This window comes from Anarhichas minor, unplaced genomic scaffold, assembly GCF_050575085.1.
Source record: "Anarhichas minor isolate MPS153535 unplaced genomic scaffold, ASM5057508v1 ptg000011l, whole genome shotgun sequence".
Taxonomy (NCBI): Eukaryota; Metazoa; Chordata; class Actinopteri; order Perciformes; family Anarhichadidae; genus Anarhichas; species Anarhichas minor.
The window spans coordinates 12,131,987-12,158,218 of NW_027466457.1; the positions used below are offsets into that span (position 1 = coordinate 12,131,987).

Genomic DNA, 26,232 nt, shown 5'->3' on the forward strand with positions numbered 1-26,232 from the left:
CACACACTGTTTGTATGTCTTACTCCCTTCTACCATCTATAAGTGGACCATGCGGGTATCCATATACACAGTGTTGTTAAACTGTTTTATCATACTTATAAATAAATATATTTGCGGTGTCCTTTCTCCAGTTTGTGCAGCGTCATAGCACAGTGCATGTTTGTACGGACTAAATCTGTTCACTCTATTTCTATAAATGTCCCAACATATTGTAAAACTCTTTAAGACTACCTGTAATGGCTGAGGTCACACAACATGATTTTTATTTCACCTCTCCTGAAGATGGACCACAAATGCAGCAGAAGTTAATTTAGGTTCAGTTTATACTTTATACATTTTATTTATTTTTTTCCCCTGTCCAGGCCATTGTACTGTGTTTCCGACTTCACTTCACCAAGGACAACATCACCAACAACACGGCGGCCGCCACCGTCCGACAGGTCGTCACTGTGGTCTTTGAGAGGATGGTGGCTGAGGACGAGCGTTGCAAAGGTCAGAGGGCGCCGGTTCCTGTTTGAGGAAAATAAAGAGTTCATATAGTGATAACAGTAGAGACTCTGGTGGGAGGCATCAGTTCATGAAACATGGTGCGCTGATGGAGAGATGTCTCAGTTATATATGATTCATTGGAAGTCCTTGATCATTAATACAGATTCATCGCTAACATCGCTACTCTGAAGTGCTAAATTAATTGCTTTAATGTCTAAAATACAAATTTTGTACCCCCCCCCCCCAAGGCATTGTGGAGCATCCTCCTCCTGTCCAGGGAAACACCAACAGGCGGTCTGTCAGTACGCTGCGGCCCAGTGCTAAAGATGCATACATGCTGTTCCAGGTATGTCCACCAGGGGGCGACAGCCTTCTACAAAGTGTCATGCCCTCTTCTCAGGACTAAGTTGCTTTTGAAATGGGGGGGTCATGATCTCATCGTTAATGGACTAGAGACAATAAATCTAAATGGGCTGGTGTTTTGAAGTTGAGAATAAGTTGGATAAATTGCTTTCATATCTGCAATGAAGTGACATTTGCAGGAAGAAGTGAAGAGGTCCCTTGTCTCGAAATTATTCCTCACCCACGCTTCGCTCTTGTGTGATCGTTGTTTTCATGCCAGCAGAGCTCAGCAGTGACTGCAGTGTTTCAACCGCTGTGACGTGTGTCGCACATAACGCTCCATTGTTTTGAGATGCTGTTGTGCGCCTCCTTTGCAGGACTTGTGCCAGCTGGTGAATGCCGATGCCCCCTACTGGCTGGTGGGGATGACAGAGATGACCCGCACATTTGGTCTGGAGCTGCTGGAGTCTGTTCTTAATGATTTTCCGGGGGTATTCCTACAGGTACATGCAGCACAAATGGACAAACGTGTAAAAACATATATATTTTGTCCCCCTCCTGTATATATTCTATTATCTTAACATCAGAGTACATACAGCTCACTGCAGTGAAACAAATGCTCTTTACCGGAAGTGTGTCTTGGTGTTACTATGCTTGATCTGTTCCCAACGTCCCTCTCTCTCTCTCTTTCTGTTTCACACCCAGCATCAAGAGTTCAGCTTCCTGCTGAAGGAACGGGTTTGTCCCCTCGTCATCAAGCTCTTCTCCCCCAACATCAAGTTCCGGCAGGGCAGCAGCGCCTCTTCACCGGCGCCCGTGGAGAAACCTTACTTCCCCATCTGCATGAGGCTGCTGCGCGTGGTCTCGGTCCTCATCAAGCACTTCTACGGCTTACTGGTAAGGGGCCGATCTGCAGCGACGGTCGGCTGGCCAGAGCTGTTGCCTGACGGATGCTTTACGAGTAAGGGATTTTCTCCAGCACGGAGCTGGTACTCTTAATTGATCTGGTCTGATTAGCATTGGATTAGCGTAGCAGTAGTTTTGTCTTAGTTCTGCTCCAGGCGCTTTAATGAGCTTAGCTGCATCTAAGTAATTAACCATTGCAGCTGTTTTTTTTTTTTATGGTGATATTCCATCAATCTTCGAAATGGAAATTTGTCTTTTTGCCCATCTGTCAAGAAGTGTGGTGAGCCACAAAATATCTGATTAGTGTGTGTTTGTTTTACAGGTGACTGAGTGTGAGATCTTCCTGTCTCTGCTGGTGAAGTTTCTGGACGGGGAGAAGCCACAGTGGCTGAGGGCGGTGGCTGTGGAATCAGTCCATAGGCTATGTGTGCAGCCACATTTACTACGGTAAACAATGTTGAGCTCTACAAAAACAAACCGCACATTTTAACTATCAGTAATTTATTTTACTGCTCTTGATACAACAACAGAGATTGAGCAAAGCAGGAAAAGAAACCTAAAACACATACCACGCCGTACTACCGTATAATTAATATAAGCTAATTATTTAGTTAGTCATCTCGTTATTTAATACTAATAATGTCCGTGCCGTCAACAGAATACTAAATAGTTTAAATGGTATGAAAGATATTTAACCATGCCATCAGCATGATGTCAGGTCAGTGACTCGTTCCATCTGTTGATCTCTGTGGTCATTTTTCATGGTTCCATAAGTTGAGGATGATGTTTGCAGGTTAACATGCCAATATTCATGTTAGCTACTATGTACAGCTGAGGCTGGCTGAGCCTGAGCCAACCAAGAGTCTGAGATGTCCTAAAATGGTGTTTTTTTTCACAGTATAGTTCTGCACCATGTCTGCACTCAAATGGACAGTTTCTTGCTGTTTCTTTCTCGCTAACATCTCATCACAAAATTCTGTGTTCCTTTCCTTTTTCAGTTCGTTCTGCCAGTCTTACGACATGAAGCAGCACTCCACCAAGGTATTCAGAGATATTGTCAACGCCCTGGGCTCCTTCATCCAGTCCCTCTTCATCGTCCCAAATGCGGGCAACAGTACTGCTGTCAGTGCACCTGCTGGTCAGTTCACTGATTTTTAGGAGTGACCAAATCCTCATTTTGAGCTCTCTCAGACTGTGGTACTAATAGATTTTAAAGTGTACAGACACAAGTTGTCATAGGAATGCGATGGATATTTAGAGTTGCATAAATGTGTGTTGTTTTAATCTCATTCCACCATAACACTCTGACTTTCTGTCCAGGTGGCTCAGGTTCAGGGGGCCAAGGCGCCGCACAGGGCGGCCCAGGGGCAGGAGGGGTCAGCGGCAACCTGACCACCCAGGCTGCGTTTGAATACCGTGGCACCTGGATCCCCCTTATGACTGTTAGTGTCCAGGGCAGCGCCAAAGCCACCTAGTACGTACTGTTCCTGACTCCATTTTCTTTCTTCTGTGCACACAAATTGTATCCCAAACACACACACACAGAACAATTGAACAGTTGTAAGGTGCTGTGAAGTGGGATAAATATGAGCTCCTAGCATAGCTGTTACATTAGCTGCAGTGGGATAGATATGAGCTCCTTGCATAGCTGTTACATTAGCTGCATCCTGCAAGCAGTGATTAACAATTTAGCATTAAACCACAGGGGATCATAATACTGCAGAGATCAAAGGCTTAACCCTGCTTGGGGAGAAAAAAATGCTTTGTCATTCCTCTTTGGAGTCTCACAGGAAGACACGGTTTGAAATACAGAGAATTACATTAGCCAGAGGCCTTCCTGTCACAAAGAGAAGTGTGTCTAACTTGCCCTTTCTGATGGTATTTAAATGTATTTCCTGTAGTTAGGATTCTTGCTGGTGGTTTTGGAGGCTGACTTTCATTAGTATGAAGGAGAGTTAATGCTTTGATGCTTTTAGAGTCCCTAACCACGTTTCCAACAAGAAGTTCCTGGTAACTTTAGTCCTGAGATTACTTCTCCAATTCTACCTCCCGACCAGGACCTTTTTGGGGGTAAAACATCCCCAGAAGTTAGACTGTAGTCCCTACAATCGAAATGCAATGAATTCCTCAAAAGTGTCCTAGTGCCTGGGGAAAGTTCCTGCGGTCTAGAAGGGGCTTTAAATACAGAGTGCAGATTCATAAGAAGGAAGTATGAATACTATACTGTTGTACTGCAGTAATTTGTGTATTGGGAGACAGTTTTTCTATGTCATAATGGAACATATACAACCATGAACATATTCAAACATTTACATTTATCTATGGACTTTCATTTATTCATGGACACAATTCAATTCACACCAGAACACACATACACACACTTTATCCTCCATCTGTCCCTTTCCTTCATCCTCTAGTCTGGAGATGCTGGACAAGGTGGAGCCCCCGTCCATCCCGGAGGGCTATGCCATGTCTGTGGCCTTCAGTGCCCTCCTGGACCTGGTCCGGGGCATCACCTCGATGATCGAGAGAGAGTTGGCCGTGGAGGAGGAGGCGGCTGCTGAGTTCAGGGACACTCATCCTGATCAGCAGTGGCAGCCACAACCTGGTGAGAATGAACAGGAGGGGGAGTGTAATATATATAAAACCAATATATATATAAACCAATCAAATTAAACATGAAGATATTAGTAAGCTTGAGCAACATGTTAAGGGGGGAATACCAAAGCATGTGTGCAAACTGTGTACACACTTTATGTTTTACTGCATCCAAACCGGTTAGCAATGTGTGGTGTAGCACTTCTCTGACCCCTGGTGGCCAGTATTCTGCCTGTATGTCTTCGACTTTTCAAATACGATATAAAAAAATGGAGGAATGTTTTAGTTCTTTTCCCAAGTGATCCCTGAATGAACTCATGAATGCTTTGTGTTGTCTCAGGAGTTCACCTGGTGTGGGAGGAGATGGTCAGTGCCTGCTGGTGTGGTCTACTGGCTGCTCTGTCTCTGCTGCTAGACGCCAGGTAAATGGACATTTTGCAGTCAAGTTGCATGTACAAGTAGGAGAGAATGAATTGTCCCAAAGGAAATCCCAAAATCATACTGATCTATTTAATTGTGTGCACAGTTGAAAAAAAACAGTTGTGTTTTAAAATGTCAGTAGCTGACAGGAGGTAAACTTGGACCTCAACTAATTGTTTTGTAGTATCAAAGTACATGCCACAACGACAAGTTGATTGCCACAGACAGACTACAGTCTTCACTTCTTTCTCCCTCTCATCTCTTCACTTCAGCACTGACGAGACGGCCACAGAGAACATCCTGAAGGCAGAGCTGACCATGGCCTCTCTGTGTGGCCGCCTGGGCCTGGTGACGCCCCGTGACGCCTTCATCACAGCCATCTGCAAGGCCTCCCTGCCGCCGCACTATGCCCTGACTGTACTGAGCAGCAACGCTGCCAACCTCTCCGGCAAAGGTGCAGCTCCTCAGTTGGGAATGCCACTTAAAACTACATAGAAAACACAGTATTATTTGCACAAGATGTCGCACAAATACTTAATTGCCTGTACACACACACACACACACACAAATACCTGAAATACCTGCTGCAAACCATTTGATGCCGAGTTTGGTATGCATGTTTGTACCCCAACTGTTCCACGCACAGCTCAAAGTCCCCCCTTTCCTACCCCGAGGATGGCCTCTGGCCGTGTGTGTTTATGTTAAACTAACAAGCTCCTCTCATCTCCCATATGGTTAGATGTGAATGCTGCTAAACTCGGCTTAACATGTGAAATATTGGCACTCTGCCTGTCCCTCTTATTTCATTAATCCTCAACTTTTCACTGTGGCTCCTAATTAGGAACACCACGGAGAATGTGTCTAGGGAATTTATACGCACACACACACACACACACTCTCAAACCAACCACTCAGACATTTGTTATTTGCATATTAGCTTGTAGAGATAAAGCCGACAAATTGGGTCTCAACTCGCGATGGATGTTTGCCTTTGGAGTTGATTAAGAAAGCTTTTCTCGCACGTCGTAAACTTGTTACAAAACCTGTTTGCGTGCTCATCGAAAGACCGGACTCCTGTGTTTGTTTGTTTGTTTGCTCATATCTGCGTGTGTTCTCCACAGCCTACTCCATCCAGGGCCAGAGTGTGCAGATTATCAGCCCCTCCAGTGAGTCCCATCAGCAGGTGGTGGCTGTGGGGCAGCCGCTCACCTCGCAGCCCCAGGGCACTGTGGTGGTAAGGTCTCATACACACACACACACACACACACACACACACACACACAGTTATGAATCGGTACACTTGACATTTTGATAATTTATTCATGTTTTCCCCCAAAAACAAAGCCTACAAACATTTTATAATCAAGAGAAATCAGTCAACACTTTTCCAGAATTGTAATGATAAATACCCTGAATACTCTAAACGAGAGCTGTAGCACTGGCCACCAAAGTCTAACGCAACAAGGAGCACAGTTAAGTGCGACTCGTGACCAGTCTAAAAAGAGGGTCAGGTCAAGATTGGGTCCAAATGGGCTCCAGAGTGAATCATACAAAAAGACGCCCACATGTGCTCTCAGAGAGAGTGAAATGCAGAGCAAAGCGATTTGTTTACCAGGTTGTTCATGTTATTAATATGCATTATATGCACAAACGCCCACACTCAAACAGACGCACTTTGTCTCTCTAGGCACGATTCAGGTAGGGGACAACTGTTATGAACATAGGCTGGTCGGGCGAGCTTGTGCATCTTAATTTCCCTTGAGGGAAATAACATTTCAAAAATACACGGGCTGTAACCTTAACCCTAACCTGGAATCATTATCCTGTAATTAGAAATCTCCCCATAGAATTAATAATGTCAACGTGTTGTTTTTTTCCTGGTCTCAGCTCTTATACTGTGCATATATTTCCTCACCTTCTTTTTGTTACCATTGACTGTGACTGTTGTGCTTCATGGTACTAACAGCTTATAATTCGTGTAAGACGTCACGTTTTAGCTTTCTTTTTCCTTTTCACTCATCGTGATTTTTATCCTGGAGAAGTGCATCGGCCAAATCCTCGATGACGCTGATTAAAATGTATTATGATTGTCTGTTCCTCTGTCAGCTAACTGCCAAGAACATCCAGTGCATGCGAACCCTCTTGAACCTGGCCCACTGCCATGGGGCCGTGCTGGGCACCTCCTGGCAGCTGGTACTGGCTACACTGCAGGTACTGCCGACTCGTACCACACGTTTACACCTAACCACACACACACACACTCTTAGATAAGACATGGCAAAATAGACAGTCCACATTCTCTCTTACGCACAAACACGTGCATGTACACTTCCTCCTCTCATAAAGCAAAATTACTTTTATACATGTTACTTCACCTGTTCTTAGTGCTTTGTAAAACTCACACAAACTGACAATGGACAGTAGGGTGAAACATCCGCGTTAGATGAAGTAAACGTAGCTCGTCATAACTGTCCTTCAGCGTCTCACTTTTGTCTCCCAGCACTTGGTGTGGATCCTGGGGCTCAAGCCGGGGATGGGTGGTGCCCTGAAGCCTGGCCGAGCCGTGGAGGGACCGAGCACAGTGAGCTTTTATTTTATTTTTTTACTAAGAACTGTGCATTGAACATGCGTTGTACTGTGTGTTTGAAGGCGATGAGCTTAACTGGCTGTGGTTGTGTCCTTCACGTGAACAGGTGCTGACCACAGCCGTGATGACGGACCTCCCCGTCATCTCCAACATCCTGTCCAGACTATTTGAGAGTTCCCAGTAAGGACGAGTCCTTTTCCTGTGAAAATGATCACTCATTTCAAAGCTCCAGTTACTCATCCCTATGCTCTTAAAGAGACCAGTAGATGTATTTCTTATAAATATACATCTTCTAAAGGTAATTGGGCTACATTTTCTGCTCGGAACCAATAATAACATAAATTGAATATTTGTTATTATTTGTTGTGAGCTACAAATTCAGTAAACCTTTGTTCTAGACACAACGAATAATAAATCCCAATCTTTAGTCTTTCTACTGTGGTTTGGAGAAGGATTGTTCACCCTCATGAATAGTTATTAGAAGGACCTGAAGAATAACATACTCAATATGCTCTCTTAATACTTAGAATTAGAGGTCCAACAATTGCAACCATTAATGCGATGCAAAATATGCAATATGTGTTTTAATATGTGATCCAGGTACCTGGATGATGTGTCCCTGCATCACCTGATCAACGCTCTCTGTTCCCTCTCCCTGGAAGCCATGGAAATGGCTTCTGGAAACAACAAGGTAAAGACTTCCTGTGTTTTAATACAAGGTGGAACTTGGTCCACAGACGTTTTGGATGTGTCATTATTTGGCTTTTGGTTTAAATGTCAAATGTAGGATGATAAAATGTATAGGATTTGGGTGTTAACCATACTTATGCTCTGATCATAAAGGTCAGGCTATACAGTAAGGTGTCCAGTTTTTATTTATAGTTTCTGTTTTCTTCTTTCAGGAGCCATCTCTGTTTGCTGTGGCCAAGCTGCTGGAGACCGGCCTTGTCAACATGGATCGTATAGAGATCCTGTGGAGACCTCTAACCGGTCACTTATTGGAGGTAACATCTAGTCGCAGCTACATCCCACAAGGTGCAGCGTCACTGTCCCAACATTTCCCTCAAACTCTGTGAAAGATGAGAGAAACAGTTTTATACATGTGGTATATTTTTTTTGTCGACCAAGGTCATGTAGTAATATTTTTACAATCATTTTAGAATTTTCATTTATTTTACTGGTTACGCTTTGATCAGACTTTATTTCACTGCAAGGATTCTGACCTGTTAAGCGTTTCTCTCCAGCTCAGGTTTGTCTGAACTTGGTAACAGTGATTGTCAGCTTTCCCAAGGCTGATGAACTCAGTGGAGAGGTCATTGAAACATTTGGAACCAAACTCTGTAATAATAATCACAATAATTAAATCTAAAAGAATGTCAAAAGTGCCCCCTTCCACCCTTTTGGTTACGTGACCCAGGACCAAAGCTCTAATATTGACATTTTTCCATGGAGTCTGGAGCACACATGTGGTTTAGTCGTGAAGGAGAAAAATAGTTGGAACGAGTTCAAGAAGGGATGAAAGGTTTAAATTAGAATTACAGGTTTTTAGTGTATACGAGATCCTTCTCTTTCCTGTTTGTTCTTACGTATTGGTGAAACCTTCGAATCTGTAGCATGTTCAACTGTTTTTATTAATAGTCACTTAAACATTTTGGAAATTTAGACAACGGTTTTAGCACTATTATCAGCAGCACATCTGATTCTATGTCATTGGGACACGACCAGAGATTTTGTTTCATGGTTTAGCAATTCTTAGAAAGAAAGAAGGAAATTCCCATCGTGTCTTGAGCACAATTTACTTTTATTTCTGCTATTTTAAAAGAAAGACGACAGTGTTCAAACATAAGGTAGAGCCCTAGCACATTTATTAGCACTGTTACAAACCGATATAGGTGTTTTTAAAGCACTGTGGATCGACTCTGCTATATACTCTCGGTAAAGTTGAATTAACGTGTTGTCATATCTGTAAGAGGATTCTCCTTTTATGTGTGTAAAGACGTGTGTTTAGAGGTTTTCTTTACATTTTCTCCATCTCTTCTCTTTTTGCACTCCCGTCTGTTTTGCAGAAGGTAAGCTCAGATTCCCTCCTCTATGATCGTTTGCTTTCCCGTCTCCTCTCTTTTTCCCGACCTGTTCTCTCTCGCTCGCTCGCTCTCAGTCTGCTTTAAACATGTTGGACTTGAGAGGTCGCTCTGTCACATTGTGTCCACAGTGCATCTGCTCCGCTACCCGTGTTTGACCTCGCCTTCTTGTGCGCGATTTGCAATGTGAAGCTCTGATTTGTCGCAGAATCTGAAGCTGCACCTGCAAAGTATACTTCCTGCTTAGATACAACGCTGCTTATCCTTCTTTGCAGACTTTAAATGCTGTTGTAATTTAAAGGAAACGTGATGATGACATCACCTTTATTGTATCTTTATTTGCAGATGTACAATATGATAAAAATTAAGATAAAAATCTGACACATTACTGATCATGCAGGGCTATGAAAGCCAAATTATTAAATAGATACACATGGACCATCTGGGCTCTGAAGGGATGCACTATCTACTAAGCAGTCTCTTTATGCCTTTAAGCAGTACAACATTTTCTCCTCTGAGGATTATAAAGCATCACGTGGCAACAGTGAAAACGTGTTTGACATGTTTCCCTAAAGACCAAAGATGATTTCATTTGGCTCACAAATGAACTCAAGATCTAAAAAGCAGGTGTTGCATCACTCTAGTGTACTTTTCTCTGTTGAGCCCGGCCTCTTCCTGCGTATCTACTCTAGCTTTCATGATTGCACCGTCTGTCACTGCATATCTTGTGATCACAGGGGATCCCGATCCTGATCACACAGACCGAGGTGTATTTCACCCACTTGTTGTTTCGCACCCACACACTGTGAGCGCTGCTGGGAAACGCTGCGCTCAACAGCCTCTGCATCAGATCTGTCATCGTGCGCATGTGTCTGCATTTTGTGCGTCTGTGATGTGTCCTGCAGGTCTGCCAGCACCCGAACTCCAGGATGAGAGAGTGGGGGGCTGAGGCGTTGACGGCACTCATAAAGGCCAGCCTGGCCTACAAACACGACCCTCCACTGGCGCAAAATCCGGTAGGTAACACTACAGAAAAGCAGGAAAAGCACAAATCTGCAGTAGGACGTTGCATGTATAAAACAATGCGGACCACAATGTTTGCTCTTTGTCATTCTCTATCGTATAGACACTGTAGGGAGTGTTTAATTCAATGTATTATTGGTCCTCCCTGGGTTTAGCTCCTTTAATATTGTTTGTTTGTAATGCTGACATTTGAGAAAGCTGCTCCTCTGTTGGTGTATGGCATGAGAGATAAAAGTGCGTGCCTACTGCTTAAAATGTGGAAAACAGAAATGTCACTCTCTCTCGCCACTCACATGCACGGTGTCTGTGACCTTCAACTTAGCGAGCCAGATAAAGGGAACGGCACCGAGCTTATCTGAAGGAGCCGTGTGGAGGTTAATAGAAACAGCACGGAGCCATACAAACGATGGCTGTCCTGTAGAAATGCACAATGCAATCCCTTCCGCAAGGACTTTTTTTGCCGCGCGGGCAAGCGTTTACCATTGCATGTTGTTGTGTTGAAATACTGAAAAGACAACATAACGGAATGAAAAGAGTATTTGCACACAATGCACACAATCATTTTAATAGGCGACTCTGCGGTCAGAGACCTAGCAAGTGAATGCAGCATTCACGGTTCAAGGAACATCACTTGATTCGCCTTAATGCAGAACACTCGTGTCAATCAGTTGAACTTTTGTGGCTAAACATCAAAGGGATTTTAGTGCTGGGTATAATGAACTACACGTTAAAGACACAGTGTCTATACGTAGAGAGTCAAGGAAATCTAAGCTGCACATTGAATATATAAAATACACAATATACGCACCAATAAAAGGTTGAATACAGAATAATTCTGTATACACATCAGGAGTTTGTGCAGATGCAGTTTTCATTTAGTTTGATCGTCTCCGCTATCAGCCAGGTCTGATACTGGGTAAGCAATGTTTTTTTCTCTACTATATACAAAAAAAAATAGGACAAAAACAGGGACATTCGAGTCAGACTTAAACATACTGAAAGTGTTATTAAATAGCAAATAAAAAACTGGGGGTTAAATCAGCCATTTAAATAATTAAAAGCCCTTTTCTGAACTGCTTTCCTCGGGTCATTTCTTTATTTTTTTTGTTTTTCAGAAAAAAAGACCAAAAATGCCCCTAATGGCTGCTATATATTAAAATACATTCAGTGTGCTACACTTACATATTTTAACAATCATAACAGAGATCCGTGAAACATCTGCAGTCATTCTGTTTCCCCACTCATTTATTCATGCATGTCTTATTTTCTACGTGTCTGTATGTCATCGTCCTAATCAGGGAACTCTGTTTTTGGGGGGAATCCATTGTGCTGGAACAAATCAAAAAAAGACAGTTATGATTCACATTTAACAACTCTGTCAGCAGGAGCACAGACATATCTGCCCTGACTTGGAAATACGCTAACTCTTGCAAAACAAAAAGACATCTATGTGTCCCCTAAACTGGACGTAATAAATGAGTTTAATGAAGATGCAACTGTTTTAAAGTTTGGTTGTATTAATTGGGAATTTAATTCAAATCTTTATCTTCGTTGTCTATAAGTCAACAAATCAGTTGATTTTTGTTCCCAAGCGGCTGCAGCTTCTGTTGCTGAACCCCCTGAAGGAGTTGTCCAACGTGCTGCATGCAGACATCCGGCAGAAACAGCTGGAGAGTGTCCTGCAGATCCTACAGAGCCAGGGAGACAGCTTGGGGCCCGGTTGGCCGCTCGTCTTGGGGGTCATAGGAGCCATCCGCAATGATCAAGGGTAAGAGCACACAAGGGAGGAGGGGATGTACGAAGCAGGCAGGGCTTCGCTTATTTAGCTGTGGCTGAAATGGTTCCTGTTTTATGCTAAAAGCAAATGTTTTATTTGTGGGAGCCGAACACAACCAGAAGCGTGCCATGTGTCTCGTTTCCCTTCAGCGAGTCATTGATCCGAACAGCCTTCCAGTGCCTGCAGCTGGTGGTGACGGACTTCCTGCCCGCCATGCCTTGCACGTGCCTCCAGATCGTAGTGGATGTAGCCGGCAGCTTCGGCCTGCAGAACCAGGAGCTCAACATCAGCCTCACCTCAATTGGCCTGCTGGTGAGAGAACCTGTTTTGGGGTCTTCATTTTGTGTGTTCTGCTTGGACACACACACACTCCTGCACGTATTTCATTCTCTGCTCTTGTGTTAATGGAGCATTTGATCAACCCGTCTACTGGGCTTTTAGAAGCCATCAGTAGAATAATGCCCGTAATTATTGTTACTGTGTGTTGTTGAATGGATAGACAGGTTGGACATGGTTCTTTTCCAGTCATTGTAAAATCTTAAAACATATTATGTTTAATATGATTACATTTACAATATCACATAATTCCTTGTTTTTACATTGTTTTATCTGATTTAGCAGCAGTTAAGCACTCTGCTGACATTTCACAGATACTTTGTACAGTATTCAGGACATGCAAAACCCGATATTGATCTGTGGTTTGCGGGATTATTTCTCTTGGACTGTGGCTGTTCCTATGAGATTACTTTATGGTAATAGGATAGCAAAACAGCCAGAAGCATTTTACCAACTTTCCTCTCCAATTTGTGCCCGCACTCCCTACCCCCTCCCTCCCCACTTCCCCTTTTACCCACAGTGGAACATTTCGGACTACTTCTTCCAAAGGGGCGAAGCCATCATACAGGAGTTGGAGAGGGAGGAGGAGGCCCTGCAGAAGCAGGCCCAGGAGAAAGGAGAGACCCTGAACAGGCCGTTCCACCCCGCCCCTCCCTTTGATTGCTTGTGGCTGTGCCTGTACGCCAAGCTGGGCGAGATGTGCGTGGACCCACGGCCCGCTGTGCGAAAAAGCGCCGGGCAGACGTTGTTCTCCACCATAGCCGCCCACGGGACCCTGCTGCAGCAGCCAACATGGCATATTGTGGTCTGGAAGGTAACGTTGAAGAATTAGTTGGTTATACTAGAAAAGGCTGTCATCCATAGATCATTTTTTTTTATCTTTTATCTTATTTTAAACGATTATTGACTAGATAGGCTTTCGAGCTCTTTCTGCTGGTTGAACTACCCTGGTGTCACCACTAGGTGCTGTTCCAACTGCTAGGCTGTGTGAGGACGTCGTCCACCACGGCGGACAAAGAGAAGATCGAGTCCGGCGGCGGGAACATCCTCATCCACCACTCGCGCGACACAGCCGAAAAACAGTGGGCGGAGACGTGGGTGCTGACGCTAGCCGGAGTGGCACGCATTTTCAACACTAGACGGTATCTCCTCCAGCAGTTAGGTGAGCCAGGCATGATCTACTCTGATACCTGATGCTGTTGTACATAAGGTAGGCTGTGACACACTGCTACAGTTTGCCACAGCGCCACAGAATTGCTAACAATGACGGTTACATATTGAAATGTATTCATAAGCTTGTGCCAAGCATAGCAAAAGGTCAGTAACACCCCTGATGTTTGTACTGCTGTATTAATACATATTTAGTCACGTTAAGCCCCATGCGGAGAGGATTAACATATCCGTGAGATATGAATGATAATACATGAGCTCCTCATTAACTGCACTCATCCCTCTTAACATTTTAGCCAGTGCCAAATTACAAGAGGTGACTCATAATATACAACACATTCCCAGCTTACTACACATTAGATCACGAAGAGAAAGGCTGCTCTTTCTACATGCAGACGAGATATAATATATAACTGTTTCTGGCAGTATAATATCACAGTACGCTCCTCTGAGGGTGAACGTATTTCATATTCCTATTGGCAAAATTTGTTAACAGGAAACAGCTAACACATGCAGCTAATTGACCCTTTGCAAAGTCCCGCCTCTCAAATGCAGACTGGCCATTCATAGCATAGCAATGGCCAGCTCCAACCAGGGTCCAAAAACTAACCGCTCCATAGACTCTCATGCTCTCTCGTCGTTGTGCTGTGTATCTGCAGGTGATTTCTTCGAGGCCTGGGAGGTGCTGCTGAACCACATTCAGTCAGCCGCTCTCAGCAAAAACAACGAGGTCTCCCTGGCGGCCCTCAAGAGCTTTCAGGAGATCCTACAGATCGTTACACCTGTTAGAGACTCAGCAGGCGACACATTCGCTGCTATGGGCGTCCCCCCAGTGCTCATTGACCCCTTCTCAGCGTCCGGCCCTGGCAGACCCCTGGTGCGCTCCGATTCACTGGTTGAGCGGCTGACACGATACAACGGCGCCGAGCTGCAGGCCCCTCCCCCGGGGGAGGAGTCAGCCTTGGAGGACTCGGCGTTATGGTGGTCAGCGTGGAACACGTGGTACCGAACAGGAACAGACAGCACAAGACCCCCTAGTGGCCCGACAGAGAAGTTCTCCTTCATCCCCAGCCAGCCCTTCCTCACGGCGTTGATCCAGATTTTCCCCGCGCTCTACCAGCACATAAAAGCCAACTTCAGCATGGAGGATCTGAAGAAGCTGGGGGTCATCCTCCACGGGGCCGTGTCCGTGCCCATCAGCAGCGATGCCTCGCCCTTTATCCTCCCCTCCTACACTGAGGCGGTGCTCACCAGCCTGCAGGAAGCTGTGCTGACCGCTCTGGATGTTTTGCAGAAGGTGGGCAAAGCAAAATATACTGGTACCAAAAGAGAACATGTGTTAGACATTATGTACCGTTGAAAATAGCTTAGATGTTGACCTAGGAGTCTCGGATGATGATGTTCCAGTTTGAATCCAGCAGGAGGTCTTTGTTGCATGTCATCCTCCTCCTCTCCCCAAATTCACAATCTATCTGTTGACTTCACACACAATGGCAAAAATAACCTTAAAAGAGCCAAGTAGATAAATGAAAAGAAGAAAACATAGTTAACATACTCTCCCTGTCAACCAAAAGTAATTTCTTCCTATTTTGAGTCAACTCAGTCCAGGAAACAACGTGTCAGTCTGCTAAATTATGCAATACGCAGTCCCGTGGTGGATGTCAGCAGTGTTTGTTCCTCCCTTCCCTCCCTGCTGCAGGCCATCTGCGTAGGCCCGGAGAACCTGCAGGTCATGTACCCGGCCATCTTTGAACAGCTGCTACTCTTCGTGGAGTTCTCCTGCAAGCCTCCTCAGTACGGCCGGATGGAAACCAAACACGTGGCCAATGCCAAATACAACCAGGTAGGGGGAAATAGAATTGGCTGTCAAACTGCTTTGGTCTTCATTTTATGTCTTTCTACGGTTCGTTTCATTAACACGTTGAGCGGTGTGCACTTGTTATTCGTTTGCCCTTCTATCTTCAGCCATTTTCAGAAAGTTCACGAAGCGCCTCCCCTCCCTCTAGTCCTTGTGTCGCCCCTATCACGGGCCCTTCGTGAGATTGACAGGTTCTTCTGGACCCCCCATCAGTAGCACCAAGTCATTCTTTTCCCAAATATTCCCTCCCTCACGCTTCCTCCTGCTGGCAGCTCGCCAGAGAAATGTGTCTCCTCTTTTCAGTTCAGATTCCCCGTGCACATACGTAGTTCACTTCACTGATAAACCCACAAACGGGAGTCTTTTCTCAACAGTGTTCTGATGTCAGTGTCTTTCTTACTCATGGTGGTTTGCGGAAAGTTACAAAATTCGGCAGGTGTCTTGAGAGTGGTCTCGATCCGGCAGGCTGGGAACAGTCATGCTAAGAAATGTTAGCGCAACACTTTTCGTGCCTCAAATCCTGCATGAGGCGTCCAGACTATCGGAATCGGAAACTTTTCAGTTGTTTAAGTGAGAATATCAAACCCAGCCAAACAGATGTTAGGGTTGGTCTTTATCCCCCTAAACCAGTCCTGCTCATTGAATCTCATTTATAGCCAACCAGCCACTGCAAATCGGACACAATTGAAACACCAGTTTAATTGCGATCTTCTCTCATTCTGTTTCTTGGGACTACTCACTGGATTACCGTTTTAGATCCAGCTCTTTGCACCGGTGAGTTCCGTTATCTCCTTCAGCCCCCTCTATAGTTTGACTAAGCTGTTCTGAATGGTGAGGACCTACCCTCTGCGGTACATCACGCCGCACGGCAGGCTCTCACATCTCATCTGCGTCTCCTCACTCCATGCTCCCCCCCCCCCCCCCCCCTCTCCCTTCTCTGCCTGCCACTAACTGGTGGTTATGCCTCTGTGTGCACAGTCCCTGTGCAGTGCCATTATCAGTTGATTTCTTTGTGTTTTTGGTGACGTTCATATGCACACGTGTGTGGTTCTCTTTATATTTCTTAAAGACACACTTTGTAGCATCAAGTCTTTTGTTTGGCTGAAACATCTCTGCTGTGGTTGTCATACAAGCCTAACAAAACTTGAAGCAGACTAATAGTCACTGTAACTTTTTTAATAAATGTGCGTGTTACTACTTATACAAAGTGTGCCTTTAAAAACTGCTTTCATTGTGGCTCTGTGATGCTTTTAAGATTTGTTTGACTAATATCCACTCCTGTTGTCCTGTTTTCTCTTGTGAAATCGTGTCGCCCCCCCGCAGGCGGAATGGGTTGCCTTAAACTATGTGCCCTTTGCGGAGCGCTCCTTGGAGGTGGTGGTGGACCTGTACCATAAAACAGCGTGCCATAAAGCTGTCATCAACGAGAAAGTTCTGCAGAACATAATCAAGGTATTTTCACCACGATTGGTACTCATGGTCACGGAAATCCTAGTAGAGTTTTGGGAATTTGGTTTTTCCAAGACTGTAATTGACTAACAGTCAAAAGCAACAAAAGTAAAGGTTTGGATATAGCATTTCAAATTAATTTTTTGTCAATATCAAATCACCTCTAAAGTTTGGTTTTTCTTATCACTTTTTTAGTGCAATAAGGACAAAGTTTTGTGTCTTTATACTTTCTACTGGCTGCCCGTTGAGCACCAGTTATTGTTGAACCATATGCAGTCATAGAGTGTGTGTGTGATGTTGTGTACGCTAGCAATGAGTCATGCGAGGCAATTGCCGCTGCACTGCTATCTGTGTGATGAAACCTCGAAGCGAGTTGAACTTCTGGCATACAAACCCGATCAATGATGTCACAGCAGGTGTTTTCCATTTGCTGTCTAAGGCTAAGCTCCGACTTTGGCATCACTGTGTTGATTTTCCTCTTCAAGCTGCTATAATCAATATGATATGATATAATAATATTTTGGATTGGCAATGGATGAAAATATCTTAAAGGGAGAGTATTACATGTTCTGGCACCCAATAGAGGAATGTGTGTGAGTTACTTTCCCAGAGGATGGATGTATATATTTATAAAAACAGGTCCAGGAGATGCTTTGTGTATAAAATAAGTGTGGTATATTCTGACATCTTAATTCTGTTTGCTTTCAACTTCCACTTCACTTGTCTCCCTGACCTGATAGTATTAAGCTCAAGGCTTTAAATCTTGTAGCAAACGTGAAGTGCAGTGCCCGATATCAGCAGCCGTTTCTGAACCAGGAGATTCTGTTAGTGCAGGTCACAGAAAGCCTTCACTTCCTAAAGATGCCACCCATTCTGACTTTTTTTCATCTCGTTTATGACACCTGTGTCTAACTGCTCTTTTCCCGTCAGTCTGTTTTATAAGAAACTACAAACTAAAGAGAGTTAATTTGCCAAAGAGCTATGATGAAGGTGCCCTTTGGACAAATCTAAATCCGGCCCCCAGTCTCTTGTTTGTCTCCAAAACAAGAAGGCAGTACTACATTGGGGAACCCTGCTGTTCTCTCAAAAGAGAACTTTGTCAAAATGACGGTCTATTACTTGTTACTATTGCTACATCTTGACATGACTGCTTTGATGTCACCTCTGAGATGTAAAGTCTCTCCACATGTCAGTGTAAAAGAGAAGAAGGGGATTCAGGCTACCGCAGTTAGTTTAATAGATGTTTACCTTGAAGTCTTTGTATTCCAGCCTCATGATGTATTGTTTTTGCCTTCACCCTCTAGACTTTACGAATGCCCTTGGGTTTGAAGTATTCCTGTCCATCTGAGAGCACCTGGAAGCTTGCCGTGTCGTCCCTGCTCAAGGTGCTGTCTATTGGACTGCCGGTGGCACGCCAGCATGCCTTGTCTGGAAAGTTCAACACTATGTGGCCAGAGCTGGCCAATGCCTTTGAAGACTTTCTTTTTACCAAAAGGTACAGAATCTTAAAACTGAGTAAGCACAATTTTGAAGTACTGAGTACCAAGCTCATTGTTTCTGTGTTTTTTCCTCTTATAGCACACCTCCAGATAACGTGTCCATCCAGGAATTCCAGAAGAATGAAGCCGTAGATGTTGAGGTAGATGCTTGTTTCCAGTCCCATCACTGTGGCTTTTGTGTGGGAGCCGATATCAGCATTGTGTCCTCTTTATTTTAGGTGGTCCAGCTGATCAGCACAGAGATTTTACCGTTTGCCAATTTCATCCCCAAAGACTTTGTTGGCCAGATCATGACTATGCTCAACAGAGGATCCATTCACTCGCAGTCTGCCTCGTTCACAGGTAAGATGTACTTTTGGCGGGTGAAATAATGTGGCGTCAGCTGTGTTGTTTACTTGTATTTCTGATGGGACATCAAGGTGGCCAAGTGCTGGAATCACTCTGTAATCATTAAGGGATTGTTCCTAAAGCCCTCCCCGTGTCTCAGCACCAACAATGCCTCATGTCAAACTCTTCATGCATTCAGCAAGACAGTAAATCTGTCCACTCATTTGTAAATCACTCTTGAGAGCAGAATGTCTCACATGTAAAGGGCTTTCCTCTTCCCAGAGGCGGAGATCGATGTGCGGATGAGGGAGGACTTTTCTAAGGTGTGCTTTGAGACGCTGCTGCAGTTTTCCTTCAGCAACAAGGTGTCCACCCCGCAGGAGGGCTACATCTCTCGTATGGCGCTCTCTGTGCTCCTCAAGAGATCCCAGGACGTTCTCCGGCGCTACGTAGAGGACGAGAGGCTGAGCGGACGCTGCCCCCTGCCCAGGTACACGCCCCACTATACACTATACACCCCAAGTTTTTTCTGAGATTTTAGACATTATGATCTCATCAGCAATTCCTTGCCAAACTCTGGTTTTTGTGCCATCATTTTACCACTGAGCTATTTAGCAATGCAAATCAAAGACCACCCCAGCTCAACCTGTGCATCCATCATTTCTCCTCTCCTCTTTTGTAAACAACACAAAACCACGGTACTTATTCAGTTTTACACACTGGCACCACATTTTAGGGTTGGCTGTAACACTTCATTCCTCCCTTTAAGACTCGATGGCAGTTAAATGACACCCATGGGGATATTGCGCCATTAGTACAGTAACTGGCAAAGGGACGGGGGTGGGAGTTCAGAAAAAATAGGATAATTAGAAAATAGACATGGAAAGCAAACGCAAGGTTGCTTAAATTCAAACAAACTACATTTATAAACCATGACAAATTGAAAACTAAGGAATAATAAGATCATGGATTGCGTTCTTAGAACATGTAAAATGAAGATACAAAAAGTGAGAAATGGTTTCACACTCAAATTGGTAACATTTTACAAATCTGTGTTAGATGTGAAGAGGAACTCCACATTTCTACAAGTAATGTCACTCTACTGTTATCGGCGGCTTTAGGCTACATTAGCTGCTGCTAGCACACCTGAACCTCCGACCGATACTGTCGAGGCAGAGTTGCATTGTGGGTAATGGCTGCCGTTTTTTGACAAGGAAAAAGGATTTGTGAATGTGGGGGGAAAAAAACTACAAAATAACAAACAAATAATGCTAATTGTATATAATAAATTGATTTGTAAGATACAAATATTATTTCCTGTGGTTATACCATATATATATATATATATATATATATATCTATATATATATATATAGATATATATATATATATATATATATCTATATATATATATATAGATATATATATATATATATATATCTCAGTACACCTATTGATAGTGATTTTCTGTATTGTATAAGTCTTTGTAGCCAAATACGGTTATTTTTTTCGTTCCAGGCAACAAGTGACTGAGATAATCTTTGTCTTGAAAGCTATCAGCACTTTGATGGACTCTCTTAAAAAGACACAGCCAGAGAATGGTGAGTACCAAACTGTGTCACGGATTAAATAGATCTTGAAAAAAAGAGGGGACACGATTGGGGGGAAAAAACAACAATGCCACCATAAAGCTATCATCTATTCATTTCAGATAAATGTGTCAGAGCACAGTTGGGACCATTTTTCAAATGAGTTTAATCTCCAATCTGGGAGGAGCTGTTTACGTTTCCAGCAAGGTCAATTACAAGAAATAACGTTTTTTTTCTCGCCGCAATAGATTGAAGTGAGACGTTCTAAAATTAGGTTTTTGAAGTGCCCTTCAAGATGTTTGCATTACGTCGTCGGAGCAAAAACTCATTTTCATGCGCCCGTGGGGATTTTATGAAGGCAATGATTTCTTTGATAGCCTTCTATCACAATTCACATTCTCCTCTTCCCTTCTCCCTCCAATCCCCAATCCTCCTCCTCCTGTGTTTCATCTCCCTCTGCGACTCTTTTGTTTACCGTCTGCAGTGGATGGCAACACGTGGGCTCAAGTGATCGCCCTGTACCCCACGCTGGTGGAGTGCATCACGTGCTCCTCGCCCGAGGTGAGCTCGGCCCTGAAGGAGGCCCTGGGGCCCTTTAAAGACTTTATGCAGCCACCCGTCTCCAGAGTCCAGAACGGAGAGTCCTGACCAGGCTCACTCAAATTTGTTTGTTTTTTATAATGAAGAAATTTTGAATGTGTCTTTTTTCGACCCCCACGTGCTTCACAAGTGCACGGACATGAACTCCATGTGAGCCCCCACCCCCTCCCCCCTCTACGGTGACATGAAGCCCCCCCCGCGGTGAACGGAGATCCGAGGGCCCGCTCAGACCACGACCTTCATACGCATCATCGTATGCTTCTCATGTGAGCTGATTACGCATCTGCCCCCTCCATCCTCGTACTGACTGACTGCACTCTCGTGTTAACATTGCAGTGTTGCCTCTGGGTTTAGTGTGTTTTTCTCCCCTGATGAGGCCGAGTCGATGTACAGTGTGTGGTAACAGTGTTGATGATGTAATTAACAAAAAAAAAAAAAATGCAAAAAAAATAAAACTGGCCTTTGATGATCTTAAAAAATGAACACTTAGACTTTTGCAACATTTTCAACGGTGAGGATTTTATGCAAGAAAACGAATCTCGCTGTAACATTCCATGTCATCTTTAGCCAGCCATCTGAGAAGGGATGTACTTGTCTGTATACAATAAATGGGACAGGTCTATGATCAGCTCTGTGCTCCGAGTGTGCTCAGTTACAATGCATGGCAAAGGGAACATTGGCCACTTTTTTTTTTTATGTGGATGTCCAATCAGTGCTGATGGTAAATGTAGTCCACTGAAGAAATAAATTCCCCTCTGTGTGCTTTATTGACTTCATGTGCCTACATGTACCAGGATGCATTGCACCAACTAAGACTGATTGCCTTGTTAACTCATTAAACACACAGCATTCAATCTGGACAGAAACAAAAAGAAACTTGCCAAACACATCTTGGTTAGACTTTCCACTGTTCCAACAATCAGCAGCTCTGGTTTGGGTGAAGTGAATCCTTAATTCACAGAGTAAGATGAGAAAATATGCCGTCTATTTTTTATTATTAATATATGTGCAAATAAAGTCATCAACCAATTACGTGTGGACCACACAATGTGATTGCGTGATGACTTTATTTGCTGTGGGAAAGCTCAGAAAAATCAATCTAATTACGAAAAATATTTGTGAAGCTTTTTTTGCCACATAATTTTTAATAATAAAAAAGATTGTGACATGCAAATTAAATACCGCCTCCGGTGTGTAAAGGCCTTGGAAAAACAAGCCAGTTTACACAGTGAAATTAATTTAAAACTGCACAGGACACCTGGAATTTCACTTTCATTCTAATGAATTTTGCTGCATTCTAATATTTTACAATATAATTACCATATTGTAATGAGGCCCACACTTTTGATTAATGTCTCAAATGCTTAAAACAAAAATATTGTCAACTATAGTTATTCAATGAACACACTGATATAATATTAATAGTTATAGGACATATTAAGTGTATTATTATTATTAGGATGTGCTATTACAGAAGTATAACATATTTGTATTTTCTGGTCAGATTTTATCCAAAGTTGAGGGACATTTTGAACATGGAGTTGAAGTGTTTGTGTCCCTTGTACTTTAACAAGTGGTTTATCTGTACAGTAGGTGGGGTTATAGCCGACAACTCTCACGAATAGAAAACACCTTTTCTTTACGTTTTACCCTTAACATATTGTGCTCAGTAGTCTAAACACGAAATAACTGCTTCGGCTCGCTCTCAAATGTCCCCTGGAGCTCCCCGAGCACCGAGTCTCACATCATCCAGTGGGTCATGCGGGGGGAACGGGCCGTTTTGTGGTTTGAAGAGGAAGAAGGAGGAGGAGCAGGAGGAGGGAGAGAGCGGAGGGAGCAGGTCTGCTTGGGCGGGGTTTCCCCTCTTACTTCTGCACAGAACGAGGAGCGGCGCGGACGAGGACGGACCGGCTCTGTAGGAATGGCGCTGTGTAGTCGAGACGGTGCATTTCTTCAACTTTACGACATATATATGTTCATTTTCTTTGTTTTGTTTTTTATCGCTCATGTTCTTCGTTTGACATTTTTGACCACGCACTGGCTGAGGTAGTAGTTTGTGCTGTTGGTTGGGTTGTGACACTGCCCGCTATGGAGATGACTGCGCAAGCTACTGCCTTGCTAGTGCTGGTTCCTCCACTTCAGCCGAGGAAGGAGAAGAAACAAAAAGCCCTGCTCCCAACGCTGTTTTACGGTCTGAACAGGTAATGCACGCCGCTGCTGTTGCAGCTCGCCCCCGTGTTCTATTTAAACGCTGTAATGTACTGCTTTTAAACGGGAAATAGCTCCGCTTGCATTGTTGAATTTTTGAGATCTGTATCGTGTGTTTCGTCCAATAAAATAGAGAATCATTGAGGAGGAGGAAAACAAAATCACTTGTTGTATGCAGTTTTTATTGTACGGTGTGATATTTGACTCATGACATGCGTTTGATTTTAATTGGTACCATTATGCCTTCTTTTTGTGTGTGCAGGATGGAGCAGAGAGCTTGCATGTATTAGCAGGATATCCGACATGCAGGTTTATGTAATCTGTAGGCACATTTATTTTTTTTTTGAATGCACGAGGAAGTCGACATCTTGTATGGATTTGCATTTCCACCACCTCGGGCGGAGTGGGCTGTGTAGAAAGCATGTAGGTCAACGGCACTGTCGCTGTGACGTGGCTCCCGCTGCCCACAGAGGTATCCCACAATACAAATGCTCTGATGCACACAAGCTGGCTTCGTGGCTCTCTTCCCCCCCGACGTCCTTTGTTGATAATGCTGCATACCACCAGACACTGGAGCAGATAGCGCGTGCTGCCCCCCCTCTGCACCTGAACGCCTCATCTATGCAGGGCAGAGCTCAGCCATAAATCTGTGCAGGGCTGTTGGCACTGCCCTAGTAATAATCTTATTATGCTAAATCTGGATGGTGTGTGTATTTGAACTCTGTGGTGTGCGCAGACAGGCGCACCGCATGACCTCCCCCCCCCCCCCCACAGGGGTTTTAGCAGCAGCAGCCTCCTCGCAGAGGTCTACAACTGCAGCGCCGATGTGGGTCGTGTGTTGAGGGTTAACCTTTTGAAATCCTCCCCTCTGCGGCCCAACAGCATCTGGTTGCTCTGTATCACACAGTATGGGCAGCCAGGGGTCTCGCGATGGTGGGGGTGGAGACCGGAATGAGTAATGAGCTTTGAGTGGCTGCAGGAGCCAGGCAGCCCTGGTTGATGAAACCGTTCGGGGGGGCTGCAGTCTTGACTTCAGAGTCAGACCCCCACAGCCCAGAAGAGAGCTCACTGCTCACTCGATGACTGATTGACTGAAGATTGAATCCTGCGTTTGACCTCCACAGAAGACACCCGATGCATTATTTATGAGTTCACACTTGATAGTGTGTTAGGCATGAGTTATGCATCTCGGGCCACAGCTCTGCCCACCAGCATCTGTGCTGATATCAAACAATAAATTCTACTTCACACGTAGGTTGGAAAGCAGTGCTTGTCTTTCGCAGAAGCAGCACACTACCTAAACACACACACACATTAGACTTGTAGTTATCGTCAACCCTGTTGAGTAGCTGTCCTACAGGTCTGCATCACATGTATTCAAATAAGAGTCTGTCTCGTTTAAGACATGCATGTAATCCAGCCTCCAAAACATCATTTGTCATATCCCGTCTGTAAAGAGAGCCGGTCTGCGGGGCCAGTGAGCAGCTCAGAGGCAGCCCTCGTCCTCATCCATCTTGTGTCAGAGCTCTCATTTGAGCCGGGCTGCAGATAAATCATACTTCAGGCAGCCGAAGCCCTAAAGCGGTTAATTCGAGCCCCCTGTGGAAAAATGCCCGCTCAGATGGTTATCACAGCTGCACCGCTGAAGCGGCCGCAACCTCGTCCAGTCGAGCCTCTAATACCTCCTCACACACTGCCTCTGTAATCCAACATGCTGGAGTGGAATTAGTTCCTAAAACATATTTAGTTGATTAAATGATGAGTTGAACATCAGAAAATAATTTGCCAACAATTTCGCAGTAATAGTCATGTGATACAAAATATTTGCTTGTTTCTGCCTCTCAAATGAGTTTGCTGGTTCCCTTTTGTTTATATAGGATTTTGATATATAGGGCTTCAACTAACAACTATTTAAGTTATCAAGTAATCTGCAAATGATTTTCTCCAATAATTGATCAATAGCTTGATCTATAAAACACAAGAAAACAGTGAAAATGTCTTATTTCAACATCCTAAATTAAATTGAATAGTAATAGTAATAAAGTAATTATAATATAAGATTTTAAAAAAGCAGCAAAATATTACATTTCTGTAACCTCCAAATGTTCGCCATGTGGAGTCGTCATCTTGGGCTCGGAGAACATTTTAAATTAACATCTTTTAATTTGATTTATTTCATTTTTTTAAAGCAAAAATACCAAACATTTGATGGTTCCAGCATCTCAAATGTGAAGATTTTCTTTTTACTACACATTAAATTGAATATCTTTAAGTTCTGAACAGTTAGTCAGACCAATAAAAAAAATTATATTGAGAGAAAAATCCTTGAAGAAAAAGCTGAAATCAATATAAAGAATAGTATCTTTTCAATGAAAGGAGACTCGAAGGCTGTGGCCTATAGCAGCGCCTCACCTTTCCAGCACAAGAGATGAGTATCTCTCCGCAAGCCCACTCAGCATCTCCCTCAGATCCATCCACGGGGGGGGGAGGAGGAGGAGGAGGAGGAGTGCTGTAACCTTGGAAAAACCAGCCGCCCACAGGAATGACTGTGTCATCATTGCCGTCATGCAATCTGGACCACACACGTACACTTGTGGAGAGTAGGAGTGGGGTGCCTGATCAGAGATGGCCGGACTGGAGGAGGATGCAGCGCTGGCCTGTGAGGACCAGATGGCCCCTTCAGCTCCTGCAGAGGAACCCAGGAGTGTGAGACTCCCACGACAGCACTTTATGACCGTCTTTAGGATGTAAATGCATCCATAAATGTATGTTTGTGTGATACAATCATACTCTTCCTGAATAGGAGATCAAGCCAGTTATAAAAGTGATTGTTTACGATTGTCATAGACATGGGTGGTCCATAAACCTTTCCTGGCTCTCTGCTCTGTTATCCCTCAGAGCATTAACTCTGTGTCTAATTTCAAGAAAAAGGCAAAATATTAATAACGGAAGTAAATAGAAGATAAAAAAGAG

General features: G+C 44.0%; 1 protein-coding gene across 2 annotated transcripts in view; it reads left to right on the plus strand.

Annotated features, from left to right (window-relative positions):
• mon2 (MON2 homolog, regulator of endosome-to-Golgi trafficking) overlaps window positions 1–21,816 on the plus strand; it is a 31,643-nt gene extending 9,827 nt beyond the window's left edge. Inside the window, exons 5-36 of one of the 2 annotated variants that reach the window (XM_076089449.1) lie at window positions 363–492; window positions 738–835; window positions 1,209–1,334; window positions 1,537–1,728; window positions 2,060–2,184; window positions 2,736–2,875; window positions 3,058–3,211; window positions 4,155–4,345; window positions 4,676–4,757; window positions 5,028–5,209; window positions 5,877–5,989; window positions 6,862–6,966; window positions 7,256–7,336; window positions 7,449–7,522; window positions 7,943–8,033; window positions 8,245–8,346; window positions 9,409–9,411; window positions 10,329–10,439; window positions 12,039–12,214; window positions 12,373–12,535; window positions 13,080–13,373; window positions 13,523–13,721; window positions 14,389–15,026; window positions 15,429–15,572; window positions 16,344–16,361; window positions 16,911–17,039; window positions 18,341–18,531; window positions 18,615–18,675; window positions 18,754–18,877; window positions 19,145–19,352; window positions 20,381–20,463; window positions 20,936–21,816. In XM_076089449.1, coding sequence (XP_075945564.1) covers window positions 363–492; window positions 738–835; window positions 1,209–1,334; window positions 1,537–1,728; window positions 2,060–2,184; window positions 2,736–2,875; window positions 3,058–3,211; window positions 4,155–4,345; window positions 4,676–4,757; window positions 5,028–5,209; window positions 5,877–5,989; window positions 6,862–6,966; window positions 7,256–7,336; window positions 7,449–7,522; window positions 7,943–8,033; window positions 8,245–8,346; window positions 9,409–9,411; window positions 10,329–10,439; window positions 12,039–12,214; window positions 12,373–12,535; window positions 13,080–13,373; window positions 13,523–13,721; window positions 14,389–15,026; window positions 15,429–15,572; window positions 16,344–16,361; window positions 16,911–17,039; window positions 18,341–18,531; window positions 18,615–18,675; window positions 18,754–18,877; window positions 19,145–19,352; window positions 20,381–20,463; window positions 20,936–21,099 — 4,692 coding nt within the window. In that variant the 3' untranslated portion in view covers window positions 21,100–21,816. The remainder of the gene's footprint in view (window positions 1–362; window positions 493–737; window positions 836–1,208; window positions 1,335–1,536; window positions 1,729–2,059; window positions 2,185–2,735; window positions 2,876–3,057; window positions 3,212–4,154; window positions 4,346–4,675; window positions 4,758–5,027; window positions 5,210–5,876; window positions 5,990–6,861; window positions 6,967–7,255; window positions 7,337–7,448; window positions 7,523–7,942; window positions 8,034–8,244; window positions 8,347–9,408; window positions 9,412–10,328; window positions 10,440–12,038; window positions 12,215–12,372; window positions 12,536–13,079; window positions 13,374–13,522; window positions 13,722–14,388; window positions 15,027–15,428; window positions 15,573–16,343; window positions 16,362–16,910; window positions 17,040–18,340; window positions 18,532–18,614; window positions 18,676–18,753; window positions 18,878–19,144; window positions 19,353–20,380; window positions 20,464–20,935) is intronic. The other variant, XM_076089451.1, reaches the window with a different exon arrangement.
• The last annotated feature ends 4,416 nt before the right edge of the window (window positions 21,817–26,232 follow it).